Raw genomic sequence first — 20,724 nt, 5'->3', positions numbered from 1 at the left:
GAAACATCAGCCTGAGCCTCCATGGCCTCCCATTGCTTTGGTGGGAATTCACAGTGGGAGAAAGGGGGAACCCGTGAGCTGCTTCAAAGTGTGGGAAACTGGAACAAAAAGGAATTGCATCAGTTTCACATTGGATTTTAAAAGCCCCAAGCCGTTACAGCTTGGCCTCATTGAAGGATCAAAGAGCATAGATCCCTAGGTAAGCTTTCCCTGCACCAAAGGGTCTGAGAGTAGAGCTTACTGTGCCTGAGTGAAGGACTGTACTGACTGCTCGGGACAGCGCTCATTGTAGGAAACAGGGTTCCATGCATACCACAAGCAACAGATTCTTTCCACAGTTGGAGCACTGGGCTGGCCCCCTTCCCCATATCCTACTGAAGTGGCTGTGAGCATGAATGAGGAGTTCAAGTTACCCTTCAATGCTCAAGCATTGCAGAAGGCAGGAACAGCTGACACTGCTCCAGCCTCCAGCTGCCCACCCAACGGTTGTGCATCAGCTGCTCCAGCATCCCTCCAACACAGCACACTGATCCCCCACATTTCTGTACCTCATTCATGCACTGGCTGAGAGAGGACAGCAATGCCATCAAATAACTGTGTAACGCCGCCCCACCAAGTCAGGACCCCCAGCCTGAGTCAGAACAACATTTCCCCTACCAATACAGTTTTTCATGAAAAAGAAATGAAAGCTTGCTGCTCTTCAGGGGACCTACTCATGTAAGTCTTCTGGTATTTCTGTCATCTTCAAGTCACTGTTATAGATACTCAGATCAGTGAAATCATTCTTCCTTTGCAGTTCCCACCACAGCTGTCCACTTGTATTTACTTACAAGTGTTTGATTTCACAATTGCACATTAAGTGGAAAAAAAATCATACCTACAGTACTGCAAGTACCTAGTGATAAGAAAACAAATAAAGCAGCAAGAAATGTGCAGCTTTGTCCAATGGGACAATGGAGGAAATCTTGTCCTACTGCCAGCAAAAGTTCTTTCTGCACAAAAAAGAATATGAAAGTCCATTCTGTCAGCTCCAAAAGTGGAAGTCAAGGCCCCAGGAAAAGAAAGGCTTACATAGGGTCTCAAGAAATCATATGCAGTGTTTTGCGACTCTTCTAAAGTACCACAAAAGCCAGAAGATTTTGAAAGACACCAGGTTACATAAGGGAAGTACTGCTGAAGCATAAGAGGAACCCCTGAACACAACATTGGAGACGGATCATTACCAGACAACTGTGCTGTGGTGCATGTGTTTGTGAGACTGCTCAGCGGCACAATCCCCTCATTCAAAACACTGCTTCCACTGTAGGGGCAGCTTCATCCTTATTTTTCCACTGGTAAACTGTACCAGCACTAACAGTAACAGTGGCAAGTCAGAGAGAGACTCCTTTTGCAAGCAAAATCAGGTGTGGCTGTGGCTTGGTTGTTTTGTGTTTTTCTTGGCAGGGGGGGAGTAGGGAGGAAGAGGTGACAGCAGCATCTTTGTGAAAGCACAACTGTAGTTATTAATCTATTCAGCAACTAAGTCCATACAGTGAATCAGTTTTTTTTCATGACAAGTTCAAGCAAAGCAACAGAAGAAGGGACTTCTCATCTCAGGATAATATTATATCCATTTGGCTTGAGCTAACACTACTGCTTTGGTGCCTGTAACCACAGAGCAAGAGACTCTGAGTGCTTGGAGCCCTATTTCTAGGGCTGTTGGAGTGTACCAAGAATCACATAAAGCTATCCAGCCAGTCCAAATATCCCTTCACTGAAAACAAAGACATTTCAAATGAAAAGTTGCTCAGTGATTCTGATCTGAGTGCTGGTGGTAGGTAGGAATAACTTTTTAAGGACTGCTACCAAACCTGACTGCTCAAGAGAGAGCCTCAAGAGAGAGGAGAGACTTAAGTACATTCTACATCAGGAGCATTAGCCTTGTCTAGTTTGGCTGCAGTCTTAACTATAACCTAGATTTTCTTCCTACCTCCTAACTACCACTATCTGAGAAAGCTGTCACCATAACAACAAAGTGTGCAACCTCTGGCTCGCAATTTTAAACAAATTAATTTCTTTTTGGAAGAGGCAATCCTGGCCCCAGAGACAGGGCCTGGCAGCCTGGACTTTCACCACATACATTGGCTTTAGTGAGTAATAATATTGTATCATCAAGCAGTTTCCAATGCAAGCACTCCAGTTTGCCAAGAAAGGTGGTCTTTGAAGTCTAATTGGCAGGGTATTAGAGGCCTTTAATTAAATGGCACAAGTGTGTTAACTATTCTAGATTTTCCCACTGTACCTGCAGATCTCCACCTCACCACTAAGGCAGAGGAAGAAGGTGTTGAACCATGTTTGCTCTGTAACAGTCCCTTGCATCACACTAGGTACACTACTCTGGTAAACATCCTGAAGTGCAATACTCTCTCTGTACAAAGCAATTTATAACAGAAATGAGTACAATAGCAAAACAAACCTCTAGTTAGTGTCAGGACTGCCACTAAAGTTTTTCAAAAGATCACGTTATTTTACTGTCCTTTCCCATCAGAAGTTGTTCAAGACCCTGCAATTGCAATAAGGACCTTTGCTTTTTTTACAGGAGAGCCTCAAGAACTTCAGGACAAATAGTGAAATCAGTTTTAATGCTCCTGCAGTTGGAATTAAAATTCTGAAAGAACTGACAGTTGTGCTATTTTCTGTCACAATTTTGTTTGTTGCTACCAAGGAATATGGTTTGGGGGTTGTTTACTTTTTTTTTTTTTTTTTTTTTTTTTTTAGGGGGGTGTTTTTAATTTATATTTGTGTTGAAGATAGACACAGGACTTCAAAATGATTGAAGGAAGCTCTCTGAGGCAATTCAGCCCCTTACCAGATTACCTTTTGGTCAGGCAGAGACAGCCTGACCTTTTCTGCAAGTACAGAGAAACTCAGAAGGCATTGTTAATTGTACAAGTGTACTACACAATCCTCAAAACACTTAATTGGGAGCAAATCAAGGCTGGCGCCTGGAGCAGCTCACCTGGCCAAGCACAGAGCTCGACTGTGGCAGAGTAAGGGGAACATTCCCAGCAGCTCGGGCACCTCCAGCATCCCAGCCACAGGCACATGCTTCCTGCCAACCCGAGCATGCCAAGCAAGAAAACCCTGAATGAAATCAGCCCAAGGGCACAGACACTGAGCTGGGCCAAGCAGCCCTGCCAGCTTACGGCAGGTAACTTGGTGAGCCCAGCCTGCCCTACCTCGTCCAGAGGAAAGCAGCTGGCATGTGGTTCAGCACCACACCATACAAAAGGCTCCAACTGATTCATGAATGAGTTGATTAAATGTAATACACCTGTATGGGAATAAGCACTTTGCCTGAATTCAGGTCACTTTTCATCAGGACACCAACTACTCCCTTGGGCAAGCAGTCCCAATGTTTCTTGCGTTTCGATAAACCACGAAGTTTCAGGAAGAGTGTTGCAGCCATGGCAGCCAAGACAACAGTCTTCCCAGGTAAAATGCGCACCAGTGAAGCACCACAGAGCCACAGAGGCACCAACCCTGCTGCCGCTCAGGGGCCGAGGGGCAGCTGCCCAAACAGAGCTGCCAGCTGTGGAGCAACCCTGAGCCGGAGAGAATTAAAAGGGAGCAAACCCTGCGGACCGCGCTGGTCAATCAAAAGTTGCACACTCGTAAAATGGCAGAGCTTTACTTTGACTGCAGGGTGAAAGCAGAAAGTTTATTGTGCCCGCGAAGCGCCGCGGGAAGGCCGGGATGCGCTGCCCGTGCATCCGCGGCTGGGGGGGGCCCGGCAGCCGCCCCGAGCTCCGCCGCCCGGCCCCGGCAGCCGCCCCGAGCTCCGCCGCCCGGCCCCGGTTCCGCATTTCCCGAGCCGACGGCCGCGCAGCCCTGCCCAGGCCGCGGGCAGCCCCTTCCGCACCGCCCCGGGCCCCAGCGCTGCCTGGCCCGGCAGGGCTGCGCGGGGCTGGGCTGGGCAGGTCCGGGCCGAGCAGCGAAGGGCTGCGAGAGGCACTACCGACCCCGCCGCGCCAGCGCCGCCCGGGGCGCAGCGGCAGCCCCCGCCCTACCTTGGTCCCTCGGGGGCTCCATGGCGGCCCCGCGCCCGTCCCGGTGCCCGTCGCGGCTGCCCCGGCTCGGCTCGCCGCCCGCCCCCGCCGGCGCCTGGGTGGCAGCGGAGGCACCGCCCGTGCCCGCGGGGCGGGGCCGCGCCCGTCACTCAGCGGCGCGTCCCGCCCAGGTGAGCGAGCACCGCCCGCCCCGCCCCGCCCCGCCCCGCGCAGGTGAGCGCGGCGCGGCCCCGCGGGCGAGCCGCCCCCGGGCCTGCCCTCGGTCACACCCTCACCGGCCGTGTCCTGGCTCCAGGCAGCGCCTGCTCTGCAGGGCTGCTGCTCCTCGCCGTGTGCTGGCTGACGCCGCGTGGCACCGGCTCGGTGCGGACAGGCGCGACCAACCTGCTGCCCAGAGCTCCAGTTCACAAAATCAGGTTGGATAAGATCTCTGAGGTCATCGAGTCTAACCTGTGACCAAACACCAGCTTGTCAACTAGACCATAACGCTAAGTGCCGAATCCAATTTTTGCTTAAACACCTCCAGGGACGGTGACTCCACCACCTCCCTGGGCAGCCCATTCCCACCTCTAATCCTCCTTTCAGTGAAAAAGTTCTTCTAGTGTCCAACCTAAATCACCCCGAGCATAGCTTGAGACTGTGTCCTCTTGTCCTATTGCTGATTGCCTGGGACAAGAGGCAGATTTCCACCTGGCTACAACCTCCCTTCAGGCAGTTGAAGAGAGTGATCAGATCACCCCTGAGCCTCCCTTTCTCAGGGAGAACAACCCCAGCTTCCTCAGCCATTCCTCACACGCCTTGTGCTCCAGACCCTTCAGCAGCTTTTGTCCTTCTCTGGACACGCCCCAGCACCTTTGTGCAGCCGTGGGATCTTCCTTCTGTTTGTATATCAAAATATACCCCACCCACACAAATTGTGCTGCTTTACAGAAGTTAAACTGTGATTTTATTCTCACTTTAGACAGTGCCCTGCAAAACTCATTAGCATTTACACCAGGCAAGCTGATGGTCATGGCTGCCTTAAAGAGACTTCAGCAGCTGAAGAGAAAACAACTGTTCTAGCTGCAATCCCAGCTGCAGTCACAGCTCTTTCTATTAAAATATCATTAGGTGCAGAGAAGTTTTATTATGCACTTTCACTGGCAGGCTGCCTTACCGAGAATATTAAGCTACCAAATAGATCTTCGCTTCACCCTTTTCAAATCCCTGGCCTTGACATCTATGGATTGGACTGTTCGAAAAGATCAATGTTTGTGCAGAGTGAGCGGCAGGGCCTCCACGGCAGGGCTGTGTGAATAGCCAAATTGTCCCCAGCGTTCAGCGTGCACAGTCACATGCTAAAGCAGAGCACAATAGAGAGTCATGAGGTGCCAACTCAGAATGTCCTTGCTTTGGATAACAAACAGTGGCAGCAAATCCAGGTACTTTTCGATCCACAAGGCGGCTGAGGAATGTGAGCTTTTGCTAGGGAAAAGGAAAAAATATTTATATTCTAGGATATACATAGTTGCAGCAGGAGGTTGTTAGAGTGGTGCCATGAAAATAGGAAGTCAATCAGATTATACCCTGCATGTTTATGTCTTTTCCCAAATATATGACTCCCAACACAAACTCATCCCACATATCTCAGATATATTTTATGACTGTTTCAAAAATAAATTCAAATAGATATTTGAGAGGGTACATCTGTTTCTACTAAAAAAAAAAAAAAAAAGAGATTTTTTTTCCCCCACACTCCACTTGAAGTCTCTGAAGTCTCAAGCTTTCCCACTGACCAGCTGATCTGTGATACATTATCTGTAATCACAGTGGAAGAATATCAGTAGCAATAAAAACTGCCCTTCTTTGCAGGTACTTTTCACTGCCAGCAGCCCTGGCGCCTCTGAAATTCCTGTCAAGGACCAACTTGCAGAGCAATGAAGCTGTCAGCATCTCACTGCCTCTTGTAGGGGAAAAGATATTTCACGAGCACATCCAGAAGAGCAAGAGCTAGCCATCAGGGAAGGACTGCTGGAGAGCTGATTCAGTACCCTCTGCTAGTAACACTGCCAGCAGCCCACCCGAGTCTGAGCAGAGCCGAGCACTGCTGATACACTCCCCACCCACCCAGCTGAGGAATGCGCTGAGGAATGCCCTGTTCAATGCAAAGCAGCCAGTTTGCTGAACTCAGTGCCTAAGCTTAGAAATACCCCCTTCCCAGTCCTGCTGAATACTCTGCTGTTCAATTTCCCTAGCAGCTGTGGCCCTCTTAAAGTAGCAATGGGGCTACCTGTGATACCAGATCCCAAGCAGATCTCCAGCTGTCCTGCCCAGAAAAATTTTAGGTGCAAGAGAGACAGCCAAAACCCACCATCTCCATACAACTACAATGATGTATTGCCTTTTTACACATTGCCCTGAGTAGCAAGGAGGTGGAATTGTTGTAATAAGCGTCTATTACTCAAACTGAAGCCTGCTAAAAGTTGTATGAATGTTGCCTACAGGCTCCAATTATGATCACAGAACATAAACACATGAACTGAGAAGAAAAGACTGGATCTGTCCTGAAGGTCCCGTTGTGTCTATGAGAACGGATAGAAGTGTAGGACAGTTGCACTACGGGTGTACTGAGCTCAGTGCCTGGGACTTCTTGTTTCCTCCAATCAGTTATAGAAATAAAAACAAACACATACATGTATAGCAACCTGGTCTAGTGGAAGGTGTCCTTGTCCACTTTAGTGGGGTTGGAACTGGATGATCTTTAATGTCCCTTCCAACCCAACCCATCCTATGATTCTATAGAAGGCAAGCCTATTAGAACTTTGAATCACCTAAATACAGGACTTGAAAATACTTTGTCCTGAGTGGTACTGGGCCTGCTCTGTGCAAGGGATGTTTATTCCCAGGGAACAAGACTAGAGCAGCAAACACAGAAACACCTGACATTATGGCTGTACGTCACATTTCATTTCCCACTCATGGGCCTGGAGCCTTCCCAGCGCTCTGCTGTACTGATAGGCTTGGTCTCCTGCTGTGGAGTCAGAGCCTAGTTTTAAAATACATTCCCCCTACATCAGCTGTTCATTGAAAATAACTGGCAAGGCAGTCAGAAGTGAATAAAGACCAAGATGTCAAAGTATTAATACTGCAAAAGTCAATGTATATTGCAGAATATACATTTAAGACTAATTTATATGCATTTTATTTAAAAATGCGGTGAAGTGCGCCATTGGCTTGGTTTCTTTCAAAGGCTAGAATGATTTTATTAAGCTAAATCTCCATCCAACTACCTCTTCTAGGCAAAGAATTGAGCCCTTAGCTCCTGCAAACCTGTCCCAGGCTCAGGGGGAAGAATTCTGTCATGGGTTAGGATCACGTTCAGAACCTCCAATGGAAATGGTTCCAGTGCATATAAAAAAAGTTCACAGGATCAAAAGGGTGTGACATTCTGTTTTAGTGAGAGAAGAGCCTTGTTGCTCAGCTTGTTCTTCTAAGGACATTTATAGATATTCATTGTGATGTAACTAAGCACACCATTCTCTGGCTTGCCTTGTAGCCCCTTCCTCATAACTCTCTTGCAAAGTAAAAATTCAAAACCCCTTTAGCAGAGGACACGTATACATTCTGAACCACCAGTATAACAGGTAAATAAAGACTATAATGAACCTATATTTACCATATGCCAGGTGAATATCACTGGGATATTAGTGGAAGGAAAGCAGACAAGCGAGTACACTCCCTCCCTCTGCATTATTGCCTGATGCACCAAGCACAACCCTGAAAGTACTCAACTGGATCAAAGTCCTGGCAGCCAAAGAGGGACACACACTGGATCAGAAATGCTGTGCAATGTGTCCCTCCTGAGGAAGCATTAAAAGTCCCTAAAATCAGATCTGCCTATGCCAAATTAGCTGTACAACCAAAAAGAGACACTGAACATGTAAGATCCTTTTTAGGCTGGTATCATCTGACTCACAAGTCAAAGAGTTTGTAGTTTTGATTGACGTATTTCTTGCTAAAACTCTTTTGTGGAAAATAAATTCTTCACACCTCTTAGTGTAGAGAGGTCAAGATCATACCATGGTACTAACTGGGACAGATAAGCAGATGCCTAGTGGCATTCTAAAATCCTGTAGGCTCCTGCCTCACCACAAGCAAAGTGCAGCATGTTGCTGAAAATATCTGTGGGTGCCTTTCCACCTCTTTAAATGCCTGAGTGTCTCCAAGTCCAAGGCCACTTTTGAAACCAATCCTGACTTGGTTAAATGCTGAACACCCTTCAGTTCTAAGCATTTGAGTGAGAACACATTGAAGCCAGGGCTGTTGGAGATGCCTCCAGAAGAACTTGGAGGTTGTGAAAAAGGCTTGTTGTGTGTGTGTGGCTCTACGCAGATATTTACTATATGCAGTATGCGAGGTAGAAAAGTTGTGCTGTATTAACATTTGAATAATATAGTAAATGTAGTTTTTAACATTAAGTTTTAGTAATAAAAGAATTGTGTGTAAGATATTTTCTTTAGCTCAAGAAAAGAAAAAAAAAAAAAAAAAGAGGAGAGGCCCGGAGGTGTTTCTCAACAGAGATAACAGTTACAACAAGAAGTAGAGAACCCCCCCTTAGAATTTTCAGAAGAAAAGATGCATATCTCCCTGAATCCACAGGAGTCACCTAGTCAAGCCAGACTGAATCCACAGGAGCCACCTAGTCAAGCCCCAGACTCCTAGACACCAAGGATTAGAAGGGGGACTCTGGGCAAACGGGTCTGTCTTAAGATAAAGATTGCATAATCGTGAAATTTTGGTCTTCAAAAAGGGGACATTCCTCCCGAAGAGTGCCCTTCTCCTTCACAGCCTTTGTCTGGGAGGGAGGGGAGACGGTAGTCCCGGGCTACCTTCTTTGCTCTTATTGTCTCATTATTTGTCCTGTCTCTGAAAACTTTTTGAACTTTTATTATTGTATTAATTTTTTTTGTAACCAATTTTTATTCTTTATTAAATTTTCATAAATTTCAAAAAGCGAGTGATTGGCGTTTATCACAGAGGTCTTCAGCTAAGTAGACCACCATAAAGAAGCCTCCACGAGCATTGCACAGTGGTCACCTAGCTCTGAGACTGTTATTTGTCCTGGGTCAAATCCCAAAATCCTTACAGGAACTAAACCTTCCATCAAAGGACCAAGCTTTAGCTGCCTACACAAGCTTGTTCCCTGTAACCAATCTGACTGTGTGCATGCAAAAGGCTCTTAGCTGGGAGTCTGCACCTCCCACCTACGGCAGCTTTTGGCACCCACCCTGTACAGGTGCTGGCAAATGTGGGGTAAAAGGACTTGGGGTGGGAAGTAAAAATTTTAAATAAATAAATAAATAAATAGTTCAAATCCCGTTTATATCTGCTACAGAGGCACTAGAGGGAGGGCTAGAGCACTGTGTGAGTTTGGAATTTGCATGTCCCTTCGTTATTTCATTATTTCTCAGAGAAGGAAGAGCACAAGCTTATTTTTATTAAGTCCCCAAATCTCCTAACACATCTTATTTTGCATGAGAACATAAAACAAATTGAGCATAGATGTGCACACAGATGCACAAATGCTGTAAGTGTATATCTAGGAATACCTCATATTTCTCTTTCCTCCCTCTCCCCCACCCTGCTACTTTTACTTGTGAGCAGAAGAAATATTTCTAACTTCTCATTACCTATTTATCTTGTACCACAACTGTCTTTGATAGCATTTGCTCAATTATAGCTCCAAGAATGATGTGATAAAGTGTACTCAAGCCTTCTAGCTGTTTCCAGTTATGACATAAATATATTGATTGGTGAGCAGTCTTTTCTTTTTACCATGTGTCATCATCTACAGCAAGCTTTAATGCTGTAGTAAATATACTGTAGATAAAGCCTTAGCTAAACTAATTCCACATCAATTAACTGCTGCTAATTAGTTAGTCACAACTATTTTGTTTCAGTAAATAGATGAAATGGAACATTTTCACAGTCTAAAATTGATACTGGGAATAAAATGAGGTCATGTCTTCAGTAACTCATTACTAAATTATTTTTAAGGCTGCAGTGCTCTACAGTTACTACATGGTAATTAAGAACCAGAGGATCTAGGTTTAAATTGTAGTTAACTTTCATTATGTTCTTGTAAGATGATTATATACTACCAGGTCCACTTTATTACTGGTAAACCAAAACACAAGTATTATTTATTATTTTTAAGAAGCAGACAAAAATAAAGAAAAGCAGAATGGAGGTCAGAAGAAATATGTAGGAGTGCAGTTATAATCTTACAGGGGAGAAAAACAACAATGATCCAATTAACTAAAATTCCTGCAAATTGTTTATGTATTTTACAGGCAGAAGTAGACTAATAGGAAAACCTATTTGCTTGCATAGCTGTGGGATTCCAGCCTTTTGAATTCCCTCAGACATTTTTCCCTTACCCATTTTACAAACAAGAAGTCAAGGCTCATAGTTCTTCGATAATGTAATATCTAGACTACTGAAGAGATATAATCTGTGTTTCAGGATTCTAAATATATAGCTGCTTTCATTTAAAAGGCATTCCACTGAGCTAGACAATGTAAAGTGAAAACAAGAGCAATAAATAAGACTATAAACACTGAGATTAAACTTTCATTCATCTCATTAATATTTTGCTAATAACACTGTCTACTCCCTGCTGCCATTATTATAGTGAGTAGGCAGTTCCATCAGTCTCACTTAGAAATGTTTCCAGTAAGAGATGCACAAATTAGATACAACTCATGTAAATTAGTTTTTCCTCCAGACGGTTGTGAAGCTAACTATGCTACATCTCAACATAGTTCCTGCCTGATCTTATAGAGCTCATTTGCAAAAATCACTCCTTGCAAAAATCATGCCTTGAAATTTCCCCAAAGAAGACAGACCATACTTCCAATTTCAGCCACAGCAACACAGATAAAGCAAGTCTCCTTTCTTTTCCCACAACATGTCCATTTGTTTAAAAGCAGCTCAGAGTTTATCCAGTTTCTCAGAAAGCCTAAGTCTCCACCAGAACTTTTCAAAAATGGGGCAGCCACTGCCCTGCCTGTCAGCAGCAAGGAGGCACAGATGTGGTTTTGTGAAATCAGACACCAGTCAGCCCCCGGCCCAAGTGGGTTCCGGTTTTAGTTTTTTCCCTTCAAAGAGAAAATGACTGTACTCATTTCCTTTGGAATAGCCTGTAGGTTTTGTGTCTGAGTTATACACTGCTGCATGTGCTAAATACAAGCATGAAGGCATTCTTGTTTGTGCATGCATTTACTGAGGCTTGTGCATGTAACTCTGGTGAAGCCACACTGCTGGCTGACGGCAAGCATTGCATGTGCAGTTACCTGCCCACTAACCCAAAGGAGAATTTATGCCTCTTAAAGCAGTACCCTGCCCTCCTACAGCACTAGCTGGGCCACATATAGATGTTTACGCCTTCATTGCAAATTTGTATCTCTCAGCTCTTTCTTGACCTCAGTTCATGCTTTGAGAATTTCAGTCTCAGTCCTCACTGCAGCAGCAGCAGCTCTCCAGATCAATATATAAATGTGAACTGGATAAATAACTGTGAAGCTCTTGTGTCTGAGAAATTCCTCCTAGCCTCCCAAAATTCTATTTTTTCGTTACACATTCTTCATTCCCATTACTCCACTACATAAATAGTCAGAGTTTCTCATATGAATCTGACTAATAGCTAGACTTGGTTTCAGTACAGATTCTGTTTCCTTCATGGTAGCAGAGGCTGTTGATTGTTCCTAGTGTGCACTTGGCAAGACGGCTTTCCTTGGTTGCTTTGGGGGAAAGTCATTCCAGGCACATCAATGTGCCCACCCCACTGCAAGGCAGGACCCCACAAAGCAACTCAGAACTTTGGTCACAGCCTTGTGCTTTTAAATCTCTTTCAGGTGGGTTCATTGAGCTCCTGCCTCGAAGCAGGGACGTGCTACACATAATGACACTCACTTTGCACTGCAGTAAAGGGTGCTGCAAGGGCAAACGCCTAATCCATTCTGTAAAGCCCTGGGAGAATGCAAAACACAACAGGAGGTCTGAGGAAACAGCTGATTGCCTGTTCTCCCTTCTTCTGCTGAAAGGATTTGTATGTGCTCCTTTTCACTCAAAACCAGAAATCAATGCATGACAGCCCCCCTGCACTCACAGACATCTCTAGGTGCTGGAGTTCAAAGGCACCATGGCCTGCAATTCACACATTCATGATAATTAATAATTTAATTGAGGTCTTCAGAGGAGCTTTATGAGCAATATGTTGGTTTGCTGAAGAAAACAAGCATGTGAAGAGTTTTGTTGTTCAGACTGGAGCCAGACCCTGCTTTTCTGGGTGAAAAACTAATATTTGTGGCTTTTTTCTCTGAACACTGAACTCTCTGTTTTTATTTCTCTTGTGATAATGGTACATAATGATATCTTTGGTGTGCATTCAACTTAATTATCTACTGCTATCAACATAAAATAGCCTATGGCGAGGCCCATGGTTTCTTTTGCAGCTCTTATATGGTTTATCCATAGGGTTAATAAAGTAAATCACTGTGTGGTTCTGTGTCTCCAGCCAATTTCAGTGTTAAGAGAAAATATCACAGATAACACAGTTAATTCTCTTCTGTGTACCGAGACACAGAGTCAACTCACTGGTGTGCAGTTTTCACTGTTATCAAAACAGAAAATGAGGGGGGAGTTTAGCATGTATCATGAAGAAATTAAAGACATGCTGCACATTCTTTTTCCTTATTGTGCAGAGCAGTAAAAAAGAGGTTTGTCTAATGGTGAAAAAGTAATTAACATTTGAAGATGTATCCTGTTCCTGTGAGGAAGCTTGATTTTGTGCAGTGTATTTCTTTCAAACAAAAGTCTCCAAGAGCCTTGCAGTATTAAATATGTCAGCTGAACAACTAAATAATAAATAAGGGCAGGAGAAGACAGAGCTTTTAGAAAAGCTTCCTCTAAGTGGTCATTTCTTTCATATTTAAAGAGGATGTACATTGCTTCCACTCAGCCCTGCCCACCACTTCTCCAAAAAAACCAAAGCAACAATCCTCTCAAACTGGCTGATGATAAATACCCCACATATTTACACACTCCATCTCTCTGCACAAAAGAACACACAATAAGAGAAGGTGTGGATGTTTCAGAAGTCAGTTTCCACGTGGATGATTTCCTTGGCTTTTACTTGCCTTAACTGCATGACTCTTCCAGCAGCCCATTTCTGTGGCAGCTGCCACCTCACTGCCATTGCGCTGTCTCACTGTCCTCGAACAACACATGGAAGGTGCATGAAATTATTTATCAAGCCAGGGAAAATGCCAGCACCCTCCATGTGATGTTAATGAGCTCCCCCAGAGCACCTCCAGGCGCTGTGCAGTGCATTTTTACAGGGGCTGTAGTTCAGCAGTCTGGTCTGCTGACACTGAATTCCCTTCTTGATTCTTCATGCATGGCTTGCAGCTTCCTAGCCTGCCAGCACTATGGATCCCTCACCCCCGTCAGAACAGGAGGAAAGGAGAGACCAGCAGACCAGAGAGCAAAAACAGCCCTTAAGACAGCAGCTGGAGGAATACATTCCTAGGCAGCATTGCCAGAGACAAAAAAAGACAAAGCTCCAACAGCCTTCCTTTATGAGAACCTTTCTCATAAAGCATAAAGCTTCTTACATGGCTTGTCTTTATTTACCTTGTCTTTTCTTCTTTATTGTCAACACAAATATAAATACTAAAAGGATTTGGCAAGAGTGTACCCTTTCACAGACTTAATGAATGTGTGTGTGCTGAGCATGTGAGCAGTGGTAAGTGGCCAGACTCCAGCACCTTTATTGCCACTTAACTTATTTAAGACAAGATAAATTCTCCAAAATCATGAAAATGGTTTTTAAAATGGCATTTGATATAATTCTGATTCTTTTAACCTTCTTTTCCCATCAAGAAATTTAAGGGAGCTTCACGACCTCAGACTCACCTTTCTGTCTTCTGGGCAGTTCTAATGACACAGTGCTGTCCTCATCTAGATCATGTGCAGACTGAGGTTAAAACAGATTGGTTAATGCTACTTCATAAAGAAAAGAAGAAAAATGGAGGTGAATGCCATACCTAATCAAGATCTGGGAGACAGTGAGACTTGGGAAAAAATCACAAAATATTATGTTTACATCAAGCTGCCAGACTTACCACAAATCTGACGTCTTGTGCTCAGAACTCATTTTCCAAACCCATTAGTTACTATTTTTATATCAATCCTACAAGCTTTTTATTATTATCTCTCCTTGCAAAACAATGCCAAATTCAAACAGAAACACATTTTGCAGGTCCAGTCCATCACGTTTCATCTTTAGTTGTGATGCCGCAATAAACAGAAACATATTTGTTTATTGTTATTAATTTTTTATTAGTATATATAGCCTTAAACAAAGCTTTAGAGCTCAAAGCTCTTATGAGGAGCAGCTGAGAAAACTGAGGTTGTTTAGCCCAGAGAAAGGGAGGCTTAGAAAGGATCTTTTCACTTTCTACTATCTCTGCCTGAAAGGAGGTGGTAGTGAGTGTCTTCTCCCAAGTAACAAGTGACAGGATGAGAGGAAGTGGCCTCAAGTTGCACCAAAAGAGGTTTGGATTAGTTATTAGGAAAAATTTATTCGCTGAAGGGGTTATGAAGCCTTTGGAACAGGCTGCCCAGGAAAGGGACTGATTCATTATCCCTGGAGGTATTTAAAAGCTGGGTAGATGTAGCACTTGAGGACAGGATTTAGTGGTGAGCTTGGTGATGTTAGGTTAATGATTTGGCGTGATGATCTTGAGGGTCTTTTGCAATCTAAATGATTCTGTGATCCTGGTCTCTGGAACTCTCCTGCTGTCCATCACCCTTTTGTGCCAAGGCAGGCAGGACTGGCTGTGCCAATCACTGCAGCTACTCCAGGCCAGCCCTGCAGTACCTAACTCTGGGATTTTCACTAATGTAGCTGTAGAGCAAGAAACTGAATTGCAGGTTGTAATCGAGCCGTGGGGAGGCAGAAATACAGACTGCAGATGCGCCCTGGGCTTGCACAGCTACACATAATCAGATTCTGAGCTAGTTAGGGTATACCTCCACAAGACATGGCTTCAGTGGCGAGTCCAGTATGCAAAGAAGTGTCTTTGTTTGTCATAAGGCACACAGCAACGGGAGTAGTCCAAGTAATTACCACAGAGTATATTACAACTGAGTTCAGAGGTGAGTTTATAACGCAGATCAATCTGACAGCACTTATTCACAAGAAAAATGGAGTCAAAATAGTGGTTCTAAATATTTGGTTAGATTTTGAGATATCTCTCTGGAAGGTTACACCTCTCTCATAAAGACTGAGAATTCATATGTCCTGTGTCCAGGAACTCAGGAACACCCACAAACCAGGAGGGGTGGATTTCAGCTTCAAGGCCCCAGTTCCCTTGTCTTAAAACTGGTGTGGTATTCTTACAGCAAAGGCAATAGGGGAAACAGAGACTTTTTGCTTATATGACATTGCTTTGCTAGAATGTCGTGAGGATATTTACATGCCATTATGTGACAGCTGAATAATGCTTTTAATAAAAAACATAACCCAGTCAGTGTCTTCAGCCTGCTGACTCTGCTTTTCGTAACAGGCTTCATTAATGTCAGGAAGCTGTCAAAAGCTATAAATGGCACTGAAGGAAAGTGCTAATGTCATTCCTCAAGCCTCTGATCTACATAATGGGAAAATATTAACATGGAGGTATTAACACAAGATATTTCTTGTTCTAAAGGTGCAAGGGTTTTAACTCAATTGAAGCATTTAGAAAATGGGAACAGATTTTTTAACCAGCATGAATCAGTATAGTTGATATTGACTTCAGCTTAGACAAGCTGACTTCTGCTGAGGGTGCAGTATAAATATTGACAAATCTGCTGTTATTCATTGGAAATAATGAGCTGGGCAGAAACAGCTTCAGCATGTGGCCACATGAGGCAATTCAGTTCCACTTGGGTTTTGAATTGAAGGCAATTTTAGCGAATGTGGTTAAATCATTCTCTGGAAAGCCCAAAACAAGTCAGGGTGCTGTGAGGAGCACAGGGCTGCTCCCTGGCAGCACGGCTGAGCCCTCACCAACAAGGAGCAGGGCTGCTGAGGAGCCAGGACAGCATCAGGTCGAGACAGAGACCGGCATCAGACAGGGGTGAGTGGTCACCAGGCAAGTCTGTAACAGCAGCACACGTACAAGGGCAAGTCAGGAAGCTGATCTGGAGGAGCTGGATCAGGGTCAGAACCACAGCTGCAGCAGCCAGGGCACAGCAGCAGTGCAGCACAGCAGCAGTGCAGCACAGCAGCAGTGCAGCACAGGTGGGCCCAGGGCTAAAGCCTCAGCTAGGAACAGCTCCCAGGAGGCAGCAGGCAGGCCTCTGCTTCTGGGTTTCTTCACCACAGCCCTTACCTGGCTGTCCTTGGATACAGCCAGCTATGCTCCAGAAGGGAATTTGCCCAGGGTTCTGTCAAGGAGGTTCTATTTTTCCATCCCTGTTTAGAAATGCAGTTTTCTCCACCTTCTCCTGCTCTCTCTGACAGATGTCAGTCAGAACTGCATCTCATTAGTGTGAATTAAAATTTTCACAATTCTTCAGCAGGATAATTGTTGAATGACTTCATAATAAAAGAAGAAAGCAAGTGTATTTTTATTTTAAGAATACATCTGGAGGATTAGAAGACAGGTTTAGATAGAAGAAGAGCTTTTTAACATACTGCTTGCTCTTTGCAGGGAGTATGAAAACCAGGAGTATCCCTGTAAATAAAGTAATCCATTTAGAGGAACTGGTCCATCCCTGGTGAAAAATCACACAAAATACATGTTTATTGCTACTATTTCTCCAACTACTAATCACATCTACCACTTTGGGGGATCATGCTGTAAATGTGGCTTTAATGTCCATTAAAGACAGGTATCTCAGGTAGGCTTGAAGTAAATGGGCAGCCTGGCAGCTTCCTTTGCTAGGAGCAGCTCTGCCCACCAGTGCTGGGTCTGGATCCAGCAGCACCAGGTGAAAGTGCACATGGAGCAAGCTCTCCTTCCTCAGTCTTCTATAAAAATGCTGATACCTCTGAAAAGAGAAAAAGTCTGACTAACGTGGTTGCTTTCATTTTATGAATTTCATGCTATGTACAGACATAAATATGTGTGGTGATAAGAAGCAGTAATGGAGAAGGCAACGGGCACATCAAGAGCCAGGGAGGGGACACGTGGACCAAGTACAGTATTAATTATACAAACTTTTCAGTGCTTGTCATATTAGTTAAATATTTGGAGGTGAGCAGTCACAGGTTGGAGATGGAGCATATGTTAGGTTTAAAGAAAGGGAAAACTAGAGAGTGTGCTGAATCAGACAGGGAAATCCTGACCCAGAGGTTAATTCTGATGTTTCATAGGACTCCTCACTGGTGGAGTAACTTCCCAGTGTCTGCCTGGGGAAGAGGGAACTGCTTGCCTGCTTGTGGAGGCCAGCAATTCCCTGCTGAACCAGCAGGAATTTGATATCACTTCTCTGTTTCTGAGGATGGAAAAAGACAATTACAGGCACCAGATCCCACCAGAGAGCAGCAGTGTTTGAAGCAACCACTGTCAGATAATTTGGACTTGAAATGACTGAATGTCCAGGGTTCTTCTTTTCTAGACATAGCAGTGGACATATTGTTTGTGATGGAATGGGAGATAAGAAAAGTAGGGACCTTTTTCCCCATCTTCATTCAACACATTTCTAAGATCTAACAACAGACCCCCAAAGGAGCTCTTTCTCAGCAGCAGCTGGTACAACCTGAAGCCTGGATGCTGGTGTTCAGTGTTCAGGACGTCCAGGGATCTTGTGTAAGTCAAGATCAGTATTTGGTACAGGCTGGCTTTTTTCATGGGCAGGAGGGAACTGCAACGTTTTAGCTGTAAAGTAATAGAGCTTGGGAGTATTTCAGGAATAAATGTTTGAGAAGTTATGTGAAATGATGAATGCAAGAGTGTCCAATCATTCAGCTTTGGACATTTAATGAGTTAGGCCTGTATTTCTATGTGCAAAGCCTAAAAACCTGACTGTTTATTTATTGATCTAGCAGCTTTCATTCCATAAGTTGGTGAATTGCTGTGGGAAATGAGCAGCTTGAACTTTTCTGAACTCCCACATATTGGTTTCTCTAAGCAAGTTCCAAGTATGGCAAAGAGGCTTGTCACTGCTGCACAGGATATGTGAAGAAAAAAAAGGCAAAAGGATTTGTGGAGGGAATTTTTCACAATTAGGCAACCTCAAAACTGACTGTTGACCCTGAATTTTCCAGAATGGAGAATCAAATAGATTTTGTAAAAGGCAAATAATTCACAATAATAGTGCCCCATGTTTCCACCTTCACCCAGAATAGATGTTTTTCTAGCTCACAGCAGGAAATAATGGTCCTGAAGGAAAAAGGGAGAGGGGAAAGCAAAGCTCTTACAGGTAAAGCTGATGTAGATGCTGTTCTGGCTTGCAGGTGGATACTTCTCTCCAAAAATCTCAGAGCTAATCTGGCTAAGGGTTCACTTTGACTAACTCATGAGCAACTCCAAAGAAACCAGTTCTTGATTAATTCAGGGGGATAATCTCATGCTTTGAACTTGACCTATTCTATTCTGGATGTCCTGCATTCCTTACTCTGGGTTACAGGAAGATAAAGTTGCTTCTTCAAGCTCTTGGAAAGAGATCGACGTAGGATGAAGGCAAATCTCATGGAAGGGCTCCAGGGACCAAATGTCAGGCCACCAGCTCTTCATTTGAAGAGAGCTAAAGGAAGAAGGCATCCCAGACAAATGATTACTAAGGAGTAGCAATTTGTTCAAGCCCCTGAAAGGATTCCTGACTGCAGGAATCCCTCTCTTTACTTGACCTGAATACACATGTATTCCTTCTTTGAATATTTTATGCTGCTCTGGCTTGTAGCATGCATTCCACTACTGCACCATGGTTTGAATGCTGTTTTCGTATGACATTTGGAACAATCTCAAGAAATAAAAGATAAGAAAAATTGTTTTAAAGGAAAGAAAAAATTACCAAAATGGGCATTTCCATCCCTAGTATCTGGGGCAAGAGATGGGGCAGTGAAAAATATGCCTACAGGTCAAATTCTGCTCCTATCACTCTTGTGCCCACCAGAGACTATTCTAATTTAAAGCACTGAGGACCATGCACTATAGAGCTACACTTTGTTAATTTATTATCCCTCACCTTAATCTGGTGTATAAATCATGACAATAGGCAAGTGTGTAGCAACAGCTGTAGATTGCTCTGTCCTAGCAAGCAAGCAGAGTTAGATCAAGAAGTTCAATATGAAAGAACTTTTACATGTCAGTTTAAAAGGCTCACACATTTTCTATGTTAAAAGGTCACATCAACCCAATAGCAGTCTTTCAGAGAAAAGGTAGAAACAAAATGGAGAGAGACGAATTTGATAAATAAACTATTTTCAGTATTCATTCTCTAAGAATTTATCAGGATGAGATAAAGGAAGTGGCTCATAATTTTTGGCCGGCCACTTTGTAAGTGATAGCATTGAGTCAAAAAGAGAAAGCTTTTTTTGTTTGATTGGTTTTGGTTTTGATAGCTGTATGCTGCATTGATATGCAGAGTGATTAAACCTTCCCTTTGCCATTCCACACACAAATGGCCAGAAACCAGCATCTCCATCATGAGTTTCATTTCTTCCTGGGTTAGGTTTCTGCCGTGTATCAGTTGGCTCACCCCTCTAAGAGCATAAAGCATTTACATTAAGCAGCTAAAATAGGCAATGTGAATTACCTTTGAGTTGTTCCCTATTTAGGTGTTGGCTGTGAGGATTCTTTTCATGTCTTGAACAGGAGTTTTACTTCTGATTTCAAGCAAGGTGCATTTACAGACATGGCAAACTGGGCCAGAGATCACGTGGGGATCTCAGAAAAGTGTGCAAAACCTGTTTTTCTGGATGCCTACTTGCAGATACCGGAACTGTGGAATGGTCAGGAAACGTGTCAATAAGTCACTGGGTCTTCAGATAGAATTATACTGTAAGAAAACACTGCCTTGCTCGGGGAGCTGCTTCTGGATGTTTCCTGCAATATGTGAGGAATCAAAAGAAAACACTAAGAACTGCAGAATCGTCCTTGTGCACAACTGTGTGCAGCCAGATAAAGAATTTTTCAGTTTATGTAGGGTGTTGGCTGTGTGCACCTGTGGGAGGATGTATCAGCTACCCACAAGGTGCCCAGGGTGGACGAATCATGCATATTTAAAAGGCTTTCCTCCTCCTTCGGGGAAGATGAAAACAGGAGCTCCTGCCACACAGTGTGCACAAAGGAAGTATTCCACAGAGGTACCGATCAATAAATGATGAATTGCTCTGAGCACATCTCAGCCATAGCAACTGTGCTCATCTGATGGGAGCGCTCTGCTTCACATCAGTGAGAGCAGCAGGGACAAAGTGCGTGGGAGCCGTGCGGGAAGGCTGGGGGGAGGCTTGGAGTAGAGAGCAAAATACGTAGAGAATGGGAAATGTTCAAGAATGTTTGCTGCTGCTAATAATAATAATAACAATAACTAATAATAGCAAAGGTAAAAGAGCCTCCTTACACATAAGCTTATTAACTGTTCCAGCACAGCTGTGACAAAGAGTAGAGAGCAGCATAAATTGTCAAAAGTACCTAAAAAA

General features: G+C 44.0%; 1 protein-coding gene across 1 annotated transcript in view; it reads right to left on the bottom strand.

The window, feature by feature from the left end:
• Positions 1-4,207, bottom strand: part of TPD52 (tumor protein D52) — a 125,190-nt gene extending 120,983 nt beyond the window's left edge. Inside the window, exon 1 of the mRNA XM_063392036.1 lies at positions 4,050-4,207. Coding sequence (XP_063248106.1) covers positions 4,050-4,071 — 22 coding nt within the window. The 5' untranslated portion in view covers positions 4,072-4,207. The remainder of the gene's footprint in view (positions 1-4,049) is intronic.
• Between the last annotated feature and the right edge of the window lie 16,517 nt (positions 4,208-20,724).

Source organism: Prinia subflava, chromosome 1 (genome assembly GCF_021018805.1).
Source record: "Prinia subflava isolate CZ2003 ecotype Zambia chromosome 1, Cam_Psub_1.2, whole genome shotgun sequence".
Lineage (NCBI taxonomy): Eukaryota > Metazoa > Chordata > Aves > Passeriformes > Cisticolidae > Prinia > Prinia subflava.
This window is presented reverse-complemented; position numbering and strand designations above follow the sequence as displayed.